We start from the raw sequence: 12,272 nt of genomic DNA, 5'->3' as shown, positions 1-12,272 counted from the left end.
TAAATGAAAACGAAACATTCTTACACTTGTAAGAGAGTGAGTTAGTTGATTTTAATTTTTTATAATATAATTTATTTAACGTAGTTTAAAATCTTGCAGAAGTAATAAATTTACTTATTTTAAAAAAAATTAATTTGATTTCCTTATTCAAGTATGAAACTATATCAAATAAAGCTCAGTTATAGTTATTTTTATATATTTTCTGTAATTAATTTACTCAAAAACAACTAAGTAAAAAAATTACCACTCACAAGATATTTTCTCAAATTTTAAGTAGAAATATTATTTTATCTTATTTAAAACATATTTTGTTCGTAAATATATTTAAAAATTTGCAATTTATACAGTTTTTCTCAATAAAAACACCTAATTTAAGTTTCAGCTTTATAAAATAAAATACTATAAAACTATTTAGTGCAGTTTAACATGTATTAAACTTATTATTTAAGTTGTGCATCAACAATGTTAAAATATTTGCATCATTTATTCGTTTTCAATATAACAATTATGCGTTTCGGCACGCAAGGACGAATGCTCTTTTTATTACAAACTTTATGTTACATGATTCACAAGTTATTTTGTATTTATACAACAAACAAATATTTTTCTATTTCTTATTTCAGTTAATTTATATAGAATAGTTTTAGTGTCTTGACGCGACTCATAAAAATAATGTGAACTTAATGTTACTTAAATTATGTCGTCTGTGAAATAAATAACTCAAGTTAACGTTCAGTAAATTATGCTATTCTAACATTAACAGTAAAGTGATTAGCACAACATTAAAAGCAATATTATCACAAGTAAAATAAACAGTTTTTTTATAATATTTAAAATTTTAAAACACAAAAGAATTATATAATCAAAACAAAAGTGGTAGTGAAACTGATAAGTAAAATTTTTCTTAACTTCCAAACTACAATTTTTCAGTTTAAATCAGTGATGAAGTTGTTTGTTACAGTGTTTTATACATATAATTCGTTAAGATGGCACGTATATCTACGAATATTGGAATATTATTGCTATGTAAGAGAGAAAATTATCATCATTATCAACTAATAGTGAGTAAATATTATTTTAACGATTGTGTAGTTATTTTTATAACGTTATTTTAAATTAGTATTAAATCATTACCATATATTAGATTAAATTATTTTTAAAAAAACCGATTAGATTTTCCGCTGAATATCCATTATATTCCATAAACTTATTTTAATTTTTTTACTATTTTTTTAATGCGTTTGATTCCTCGGTAAATCATCGTGGTGAAACCTAGAGGAATTTCAATATTTAGGATTAAGTACTTAATCGAAACGTTTCATTAACATTAAAAAATGATGCATTAGTAAAAGACTGAAGTAATGAAAGAAATAGTGGAAAACAGAAATTAACTGTTTTTTATTTTTTTTAAATTAATAATAAACACATCAGCTGTGTTCATACCCATAAAAGTACACCTACAAGCATAATATTGTAAAGAGAAAATTTAGTTTTCAGTGAATGCCAACACATCATATATTATTTTGCAGTTCTGCGTAAGAAGATTGAATTTTGATTATTTTATTTTGTTTGAGAAGTTATCAAGGCATTGGAATATAAGATTTTACAAAAAAAATTGATTTATAAACGTATTTACACGGCAAAGCATACTACAATAAAAAATAACGCTCATTCAGAAAATTACAAATAGCAAAAATTTCAATTACCAGTACTCGTATGATTAAAGTAAAACATGAATGGATCATTCATAACATTAGACCCGCTTTGATATTTCTTCAAAATAGTGTCTTTTGTGTGATTCCAAAGCCTAGAATGACTATGTTTCAAATAAAAGGTATAATGCCCTGCTTGTACAGGAAACACTAAGTGAAATAATACAATATAAGGTATATATCTCGCGAATTTAAATTCAAACTTTTATTGAAAATTTTATTTGGGTACGAAGCATTATGTAAGGAAACCCCAATTTAATTGAATGTTATTTTTGTACTCCACAAACCTCAAAACGTAAAGAAAACTAATTTTCACTCTCCCCTCCATCATGCGACCGAAAGTAATAACGTAATTTTCTTTGAAAAGTCGGTAAAAAAAATATCTAAAGTCAGATCATGTCCCTTGGATTACCAGGTTTTTTGGCCAGCTCAACTGCGAACTAACGCAGTTTTTGACGGGCCACGGCTGTTTCCGGCAGTAAGTGCTTCGCTGCAGAAGAGCGGACGACAGCTTTTGCCCATACTGCGGGAAACTGGGTGATACAAAGCATGTGGAGTTCCACTGCCATAGATGGACGGACATGCAGTGGACTATGCTCAGTTCGTCCTCTTGACGCCTGAACATGTCATTTCGAGGGTGCTAGGAGATGAGCGGTCATGGAACGTCATCTACGACCGTATAGGCAAAATTATCCGTCGCAAGGCGTCGGGAGAAGCGTACGTTGGAGGTCTACCAGCCTACGCTCCCACGTACGAGCGGTCCGCTCGTACGCGGAGACGGCGGCAGTCCCCACTGCTCGGTTGTCGTTCATTCCGCAATGAGGCGTGAAGGAATCCTTAAGGTCTGCGCTTACCCGGCCTTTTAACGGGCCCATTACCGTGTCCAGTGATGACAGCAGCAAGTCCCGAGTATTTCCTTCATGGCGGGTACCGGGACATATTGCTTTTAAGGAGATGATTTTCAGTAAGTCCCTGCTTAGTGAGTTTTTGGCGGGAAACCTCACACACCCAGTAGTGCGGTCAGGCTGACCGCCTGACAGCAGATTTTCCTCATCCCGCGGAAAGAACAAAAAAAAAGGCAGGTCATTTAATAACCAATTGTATTAATTTCCTCTTTAACAAATTACAAATTACGATATCCTGTAAAATTAAATATATTGTGTGTTTATTATTAATAATTTTTAAATGAATTGATGAAAACAGTAACGAATAAAAAATAAAAACAAATTACTCCCATTATATGATATATTGTCGTGTAAATGATAATTTTTTTTTTTGGGAATAAATGCTAACTATAAAATTATTAATTAGCAATATATGAAGTTTGTAGAGATATTGTAGAAAACTTCATAAGTTGATGACATCTGAAAATCAAAATGAAATAAAATGGAAAGGAGAATAATTTGGGAACTGATTCTAAAGCTTAAAATAAGGAAAAATGTTCAAACAAACATATTTCCGAAAATGCTTTGTTATCAAGTTACGGCTAACGAAAGATTTCCACCGGTGAAATGAAGTCATACTGAAAATTTTTAAGTCGTTATATAATGGGTTAACTTGATATTTTATTTGACCTGGTACATTATTTTAATATTTTGACCTGAAAAATCGAATAAATCATGCTCCAGAACTGTAGCTTCCGTGGTTTTCATGATACTCAACGTAAAACAGAAAAATTAGATGATGAAAACAGGTTTTTTAGGTTTGAACGGTAACTTTGTTAAGAAACTAACAAATGCGTACATTCTTAAATCAAAATATGTAGAAAATGTAATTCTGAGAAAATTGATGTAATAATGTCTATGCAACCAAAAAAAAAAATAAATTAAAAAAAAATTTAATATAAAAATAAAATAGAACAAAACTTAACAGAAAAGTATGAGTTTCAAAAAAAAAAAAACTCTTTTTAGTACAATAAATTTAGATCTTTGAAAAATTATGTTGGTAACACTAATAGTATTATTGAAATTAATTTGAATACTACTCATTGTTGTTAAAAAATTAAGTTAGTGAAAATGACAGGAAACGAATTGAAAAGTGTGTCGATGTCAATGGTGGAATGTTCTAATATTTATTATAAATTAATACAATATAAACCATAGTGAGTATTTTTTTAAAAAAGTAAATTAGAAGTATTTTAATACTTCAAAGGTCTAAATTATAAATTCTACCAAAAATAACTGTTTTTAATTTTTAAATTTATATTTTTCTGTTAAGTTTTGTTTTTAATAATAAAAGTTGGTTTGCTTTTTTTCATAGACTTTATCATATCAATTTTCTCAGAAATAAATTTTCTAAAGGTTTTCATAATAAAACATTTATCAATCATTTAACAACATTTTTGTTCTTCAAACCTAAAAAAAACATGTTTTTCTTTACCGAACGGTTCTGTTTTACTTTGGATAACATACAAATTACGGAAGATACAGTTGTGGCACCTAATATTCAAATTTTTAGGTCAAAAAACATAAGAAAATATAAATTTTCACCTTTTATATAACCTCTTAAAACTTTTGTTATACCTCATTTCATCGGTGGAACTGAAATCCGGGTGAAATTTGGACATACAATTTTTATGAAATATTTCCTTACTTCAAGCTCTAGAATCAGATACTAATTATTTCCTTTTCCTCCTGAATCTCTCTGTGTGTATAACCAACAAGTATTATTGTTAGTAATGGTATTTTTTTTCAACTAAATCTTTAATTATTTGTAGTATGAGATTCATTAAAAAAAAAATAGAAGCCGACGTAGATGATCGTATATTTTACATAAATAATTTATTCAGGAATAAATGGTGATAAATTAATAGAACTGGGTAACTAATTAAAGTAAAATTTTAATTGTGATTGATGAAAAAGTTTTATATAGCAAACGATCAAATTCAACCTATTCTACAGAAAACGAAGAAAATGGTGTCTTTTCTTTCTGTCCACAATAGAATATACTGTAAAAATTGTATTAAAAAGTTACAGTTTAATACCATTAAACGTAGAATAAAATTATCGAAAAGGTAATGCGTAATATGATATGAACTGTTAATATTTTTTCACACTATTATTATTTTACAAAATTCAAACTCAATTATAAGCAATTTCTGCACTATTAATGGTTTCATACCGTACAAATGAATAATATTTGAAATATCCTTAAGCTACGTATTATATAATAAAAATATTCTTATCATATAATATTATTATATAATAATATTGTATAACTACATCTCTTGGTTCTGGGAGATAATATGCGGTATGTAGTGAAGAAATTCTTCCTTTACGTATTATTTTCCTTCATCTCATGGTTTTATTTTAAAGTTTGTTGATTATGCTTTGTTGTTTGTTACATATTATTCTACTTCTTTTATTATTTCTTGTTATATTATTCATTGTTCTACTTTTAATTTTTATCACTGTATGTTGTTTTTCTTACAAGTGACTATATAATTGCTTTTACGTACTCTTTTGAGGGGTTTCAATGCAAACTTTTTTCTTTCGCATCATTTATTTCTTATCAAAGTTAGTGTTTACCTATGAAAATGATTGTAAAGAAAAATTGAAGAAAAAAATTTATATATATATTATTTACGGAAATGGTTCGTTTAGAATATTACTTTTCCATTCATTTTTATTGAATTATTTAGAATTACTTACATTTATTCTTTAGTTAGAAAGTTTCTTTTTAAGAAATAGCTTGGTCAATCTGAGTGATTCATTTATCACTGTGTTTTTGTTTAAATTATAAAATTTCTAATTGTATATTAATTGTACTTAAAATGCAGAAAATGTACTAAATTTTATTTTAGTTTTTCATCTATCAGCTTAGGTTATATTTTTCTGATCAGCGATTTAATAGAAAATTTTATTTTTTTACAATATTCGTTGATATAGAGTTACGAAATAATTTCTATAACCGCTTTCAATATTTGTTCTGTACATATATACACAATGGTTCTGTATGTCAATGTTTGAATTTATATTTATTTTCACATAATAATTATCTTTCATAGATAACTGATGCTAAAGCTAATTATTTCAATTTCTGATAATTATCATCTCAGATCATTAATCTCGATTTATGTTTTCTCTTTTGCATGGGATTACGAATGAACGACAAAATAAATACTTGCAAAATGATATTATTTTAACTAAAATTAATTTTATTTTAACAATAAAATCAGTTTAAATCTTAGATTTTTATTGTTTTACATGAAATCATCTCCTACAACCAGCCTCCTCTAGAAGAAATGTTGATTTCTGCATTTCCTAACTATGGATGCATTTAAGCAATAGAGAAAAAGATTATAAACCTATAAAATTTGACTAATTTTTTTAAAAATCTATACAGTTGGATGAGGAGTGAAAGATTTGAACCTTCATTTTAATAAAACTGTTTTCTTGTGATTTACAGTTTAAGAATGCGTTTTAGCAGAGTTTTAGAAAAATAACACGATTCAAAATAATTTTAATTATTTTTTATTAAATTATTATGTTTTTTTTTTTTAAATATGATACAGGTTTATTAAATTACTTTCTTTATTTCGTTGAAAAAATATTCTGTAATTTACATTCCAGAAAATTACTTTAGTAAAATCTCTCAACAAGGAATTTTATAAAATAATCAAATATAAAATAGTTTTTCATACGAAATATTTTTTAAAACTTTTATTAAGGTTATATTGATAAATATTACCCTGATGATACTAGATAAGAACTAGTATCTACTGATAATTTTCAGTGCTTTTTTTTTGTATTTCCTTTTCAATGAAAATTTAACAAATTGACCTTTCAAGAATGGTTCATAATATTTAGTTAAAATCCTAATCTTGTAGAAGATATTAGAATGCAGAATATGTAGAAGATATTACATCTTTTGAAAATCTGGTTTTACCAACAGTAGACAACTTGCAGAAAAAATTAAAAATACTGTAATTTTGTTGATATAATAAAAAAATAATTTTCGTCTTCATGTTCTCATATTGACGATCATCTATTTGAATCATACTTAATTTTATTTCATTTAAGCAAAAAAATGAAAAATACAAAACATTCAAAAATATTCTTACTTGTTTTCAACAAATATATTTAATAAAAAAATGGAAAAACGAACTAGGATATACATATTAACTAGAATAGTTTTTAAACAATAGTTAACAAAAGTTAGTTTTTTAAGAATAAATTATTAATTTAGTAGATGTTTTGAAAAGATCAATAACTAGTAACATTTTTTTGCATTTCTTTACTATTTATCTCAAAGCACAAATTTTACTTCATCTTTTTTAGGAATTCTTTCTTCTAAAAACAGTTGATATTTTCTTATAGGTGCATTAATATCCTATGTATAATAAACAAATAAAAATTTAACTATGAACGATTTTTAAAACCGGGCATAATATAAAATGACTACTCCATATATTTGTTTCTTTTGTGATTCTAACTTTCTTAAGTTTTCTTCAATTTTTTTTTTGTTCAACAACCAGTAAATTTAGAATCGGTTTCCTAAGTGGAGCCATAAGTAAGTCGCTTGACAAGAAGCACATGATAAGGGTTTTTAAGGAACTCCCAAAATAAGCAATTCATAATAATAAGTAATCTTACATCTTAAATCTAAAAAAACAATATTCATGTCAACACTTGATAGTCCACAAAAAGCAAGTATTAATAAATAAAAAATAACACCAATAGATTTGGCGTTTTCAAATATCAAATTGTCATGCAGTAGCCCCTAAGTCAGGCACATGAAGACGGATTTGGCGTTGTCAAATATCAAATTGTCATGCAGTAGCGCCTAAGTCAGGCACGTGAAGACATTTTCGTCAATTAAAAAAAAAAAATATAAAATATTGTTTGCCCCAAAATTTGGCTCAAATTATCTAGATTCTCATTTCTAACACCAGTGGTTAAATTTCAACATTACATAAAATTGTTGTCAAAATCTTTGTTACTAGATAAAGGACATAGATTCACAAATGAATAATTTAAGCAATAAGTAGCAGTTTATTAATTCAAATAAACTAATATTAAAAAACGCCAAAAATGTTTTGTGACTGTCAATTTTTTTTACAAATACGTCAAAAAAGCTGTTTATTTATTGCTTATGTTGCTAATAAAAATTGAGTTAAAATAAAAATAAATAAATTTAACATAAAAACAATTTTTGTTTAGAAAACTTTAAAAAATTCCATTAAGTTATCAAAACATTTGTGTGATAAAAATTAAAATTTTCTATTCTTTTTATGTCAAAATAAATTTTACAAATTAATTTATCAAGATTTGTTTTGTTAACTTTATTAGTTAAAGATAACTTTAATTATTTTCAATGAGAAGTTTTAAACTTTAAGAAATTAGTTTCATTATATTCACAATGAAAAATAAGAATTACGTGCTCATATTTATGGAACTTGATAGACAATTTCATTTTATAGTATGTTTTTATCTTTTTAAGATTTATTTAACATATAAAAAAAAAAAATTAGCATATCTTAAAATTCAGAATGACGTAACTCTTCGGGCAAGAACCGTTTAATTTTGAGTTTTTAGATAGTGTTGGCGTTTAACCCATCGAGTTGGTCTAGTGGTGAACGCGTCTACACAGATCAGCTGATTTGGAAGTCGAGAGTTGTAGCGTTCAAGTCCTAATAAAGTCAGTCATTTTTACACGTATTTTAATAGTAGATCGTGAATACCGGTGTTCTTTGGTGGTTGGGTTTTTCAATTAACCACACATCTCAGGAATGGTCAAACTGAGACTGTACAACTACACTTTTTTACACTCATACATATCATCCTCTGAAGTATTATCCGAATGATAATTACCGGAGGCTAAACTGGAAAAAGAAAGAAAGAAAGATAGTGTTGGCGTCGAGACTGATCCAGTATATATAAACTGAAATGTGTTATAGACTGTCGTTTAATAGCTATGTTGAATTTATGTTAGCTATCATCTAAGCAATGTTCATATACAGTAACAAAGAAAGATTATAGCAAATTATATTAAAATATATTATTAGAAGTGTAAACGTTATTGTATAATAATGTTTATATTTTTTCTAATTTTTTTTTTTGTTATACTTTTAAAGACAATCTAAGGTTACTGTTTACTTTCAAAGAAAGCGATCTTGCTTAATGGTTACAACGCTCTTCGTCTTTCTAAATGTGGCAAAATTCAAATGGATGGGATTTCCCTCAAAGAAGTATATTTATGTACATATATATATATAGAAAGAGAGAGAGAGAGAGAGATTGAAATGTATATTTGTATTTCGGCCAACAGGTAAAAAATTGTTGATCCGTTCTCTTTTAGGATTTACTTATAGTTCATCCACTCTTCCATTTCGGAGTTCTTCAATAATCCAACTAATGAATTGTATGATTGAATGGAATCCTGACATACATTACTAGACGGAACACTTTTCTCTGTTTCACGGTAACTCTCTTCCTACAGGAGAATCATATATTTTCTTCTTTCTTTTATTCTTGTTTGATTGTTACTCCTATATGTTCTGTGAAAGTTTAGCTCTTCGTTTTGTCTGTTTAACCCTCCAGATCACCGTAAGGTATTACTTCAGAGGATGATATGTATGAATGTAAATGATGTGTAAACTTATACAGTCTCAGGTCGAACATTCTACCACACACATCTCAGGAATGGTCGAACTGAGAATGTACAAGACTACACTTCATTTACACTCATACATATCATCCTCATTCATCCTCTGAAGAATTATCTAAACGGTAGTTACCAGAAGCTAAACAGGAAAAAGAAAAAATCCAAAAATCCTCGAACGTTTCTGGGATGTTTGGTTAACTGAAACCCATCCACCAAAGAACACCGGTATCTATTAACTAGTATTCAAATCCGCATAAAAGTAAACTGCCTTTACTACGACTTGAACCTAATTCTCATCGTAAATTTCTGGATCTGTAGGTAGGATATGAAAACCAGTTTGCGGTATTGTATATGTAACTGAAAAAAAATTGAGTACTTTTACGACATTTGACTGGAGATTGGTTCATCACGGAGTTCATTAGAACTTCGTCGGTAAGAGGCAATGAAGTCAACGAACTATATTTACAGTTCTGATATCTGCGCGACTTTTAACGTACGATTTACAATTTCATTGTAATATTTTTGGATTTTATAAACGTCTCCGTAGATTATATTATTAAATTAGTAGATATTGTAAAGATTCAAAATGAGAGTAAATACGTGTTTTTCTTTTTATCTTTTTAACAGATACGTAAGTAAAGGTTGTAATCGATATTGTAATCGAATGAGTACAGAAAATTTAGAAAAATATGATTCTGAAGAAACTTTTACAATTAAATTATACTTAATATAAAAAAGTAGATATAAATTGATCTTTGGATCACACAAATTTTGCACTATTTATAGATTTATAGAATTACGCGGTATTAGTGTATCTCCTTCCAAATAATATTAGCAAATTTAAAAATGGTTAACAATCAAAACTTTTTAGTCTCTAACCTTAGCAGTTAATTCAAAAAATATATATATATATATATATATATATATATATATATAAATTTTTAAACTGGTCTACAAACACCACCTGTATAAACTTAATTGCAGTACCACATAATGAAAACCTCTCAATTCTCAGTGAAGCTTGTAGATGACTTTATCGAAATGTAGTTGCTTGATTGTGTTTAATTCTGGGGGTATTATAGTTATAAATCATTTTTATTATCTTTTTCAAAGTGTTCATTACTAAAACTAAACTAAAATTAAAATTTTATCTACGGAATTTAAATACATTTGCCGCTAAACAGAAATTATAATACTGACTTTAAAGTAAATTACATTTGACTTTTAAATTAATGTAATATCATCTATCGAGTTTTGTTTTGTTTTTTTCACTGATAGAAAATAAATTGTAACTTTATTGCAATTAACATTTTTATTTACCGCTTATATTGTAAGGAATTTCAGTGTGAAAGTTAGTAATTAATACATAAATATATATATATATATATATAAAATATTTTTAATTAGGTGTTTTATATTTTTTTAGAATACTATGATGAAATATCATTATTTTCACTTGAATTGTAACAATTTGTATAGTTGTACAAAAGCTACATTTATAAAGCAAACAATAAAAAAAAATTCCTTCCAGTACATTGTAGTAGTAAGTTTCTTTTACTGTAAAGAGTAGTAATTGAGGGCCGGTGGAGTGATTCAATTTGTCACTGAATGAGTTGAAAGCCTCCCTTCAACTCTCTAGTGTCATATTTTTACTCTCTTTCTATCAATCTACCTTCTTTTTTTTGTACATCTACTTCTTCGTATTCTTGTTATTTTCCTACTTCTACATCTTCTTGCTACCGTCTTTCTCCTTCTTTAGTCAGACACAAAATTGCTATATTACGAGACGCGGCGCTCAGAGTTATGGCGCGTGATATTGCTCGAATATTAAATCCCCGGTTTCAGGAGACAAATTTCCTGAAAGATAAGGTAGAATGTAGGTAGGCTTTCCTCCGCTTCGCATTAAGTGTTGCATTACCTTTCTGTGAAGGATGTTATTATCTTTAACATATCTGTACAAACCCATTTCATTCCCAGTTAACTTATCGTAAATAAAAGAAACTATCTTCTTTCAAGTACATTTAAAAAACAGTATTGTACACTGTAATGTAATGAAATAAATAAAAATGTTATACGTATATGTAGCAATTTTTAAATTCACTAAACTCAAATATTATATTAAAAAAATTTGATGATATTTATTTGTTTATTAATTTATCACAGCGATTAAGTAATATTTAATTTTATATATTAGTTATTTTAAATAAACTTTGACTATTATTTTTCAGAAATTAAGCCTCTTAAAAGTTTTAAACTTATAGCAAAATTATAGTCGTATATCGGTTTACATATTAAAAGAGACAGCTTATTCCCTAAGCAGCAAGAATGGCAGCAGTGATAGCAGTACTAATGCCAATGCAAACAGCAGTAATAGTAACACTGCACAACTGAAAAGGGGCAATTCTTTATTTTTTCACTGAATCCCTTTGAAGAGATCGGTTGCTTTCATCGAGTACTAGTGCACAGTGCGCGTTCTGTTTCTTGAAATCTTCGGAGCTTTGCTCTCAAAGAGCTTTGACAGGCAAAATCTTTGAGGCGTGTACCGAATTACAAGCTTGCAACTGTGTCGCTTCTTTCTGAAGTGAATTCGCCTTTTCTTATTCAATCAAATGATTTTTTTAATAAGTTTTTACTTCCATGAAATAAATGTTGCATAGGCCATCGAATATTCAATTCATAGGCCTATTCAATCCAGGCTCAACAAGTTACATACGTCTATTCTTTTTTTTTTATTCCTGCCAATGCATGTTTTTTCCAGTACCCTAATTTTCAGCTGATTTTCTAGCTGGATGGCTCAACGCCACAATTTTTCTTTAGTAGCTAGTAAACACTAGAATGATTGTTTCTTAAACTGGATTGGACGTGGTGCATCAATCATTTCGCCATAAAATCACCTGACTTAAAGCCACTAAATTACTTCATTTGGCGCCATATGAAAACGATAATATACTAACG

At 27.7% G+C, this 12,272-nt stretch overlaps 1 protein-coding gene across 1 annotated transcript in view; it reads left to right on the top strand.

Annotated features, from left to right (window-relative positions):
• Nucleotides 1-776: 776 nt before the first annotated feature.
• Nucleotides 777-12,272, top strand: part of LOC142328315 (PI-PLC X domain-containing protein 1-like) — a 211,881-nt gene continuing 200,385 nt past the window's right edge. The window contains exon 1 of the mRNA XM_075372020.1: nt 777-1,061. Coding sequence (XP_075228135.1) covers nt 987-1,061 — 75 coding nt within the window. The 5' untranslated portion in view covers nt 777-986. The remainder of the gene's footprint in view (nt 1,062-12,272) is intronic.

The sequence above is a fragment of the Lycorma delicatula genome, chromosome 7, assembly GCF_047948215.1.
Source record: "Lycorma delicatula isolate Av1 chromosome 7, ASM4794821v1, whole genome shotgun sequence".
Classification (NCBI taxonomy): domain Eukaryota; kingdom Metazoa; phylum Arthropoda; class Insecta; order Hemiptera; family Fulgoridae; genus Lycorma; species Lycorma delicatula.
Note: the sequence above shows the minus strand (reverse complement) of the source record. Positions and strands in the feature narration are given on the sequence as shown.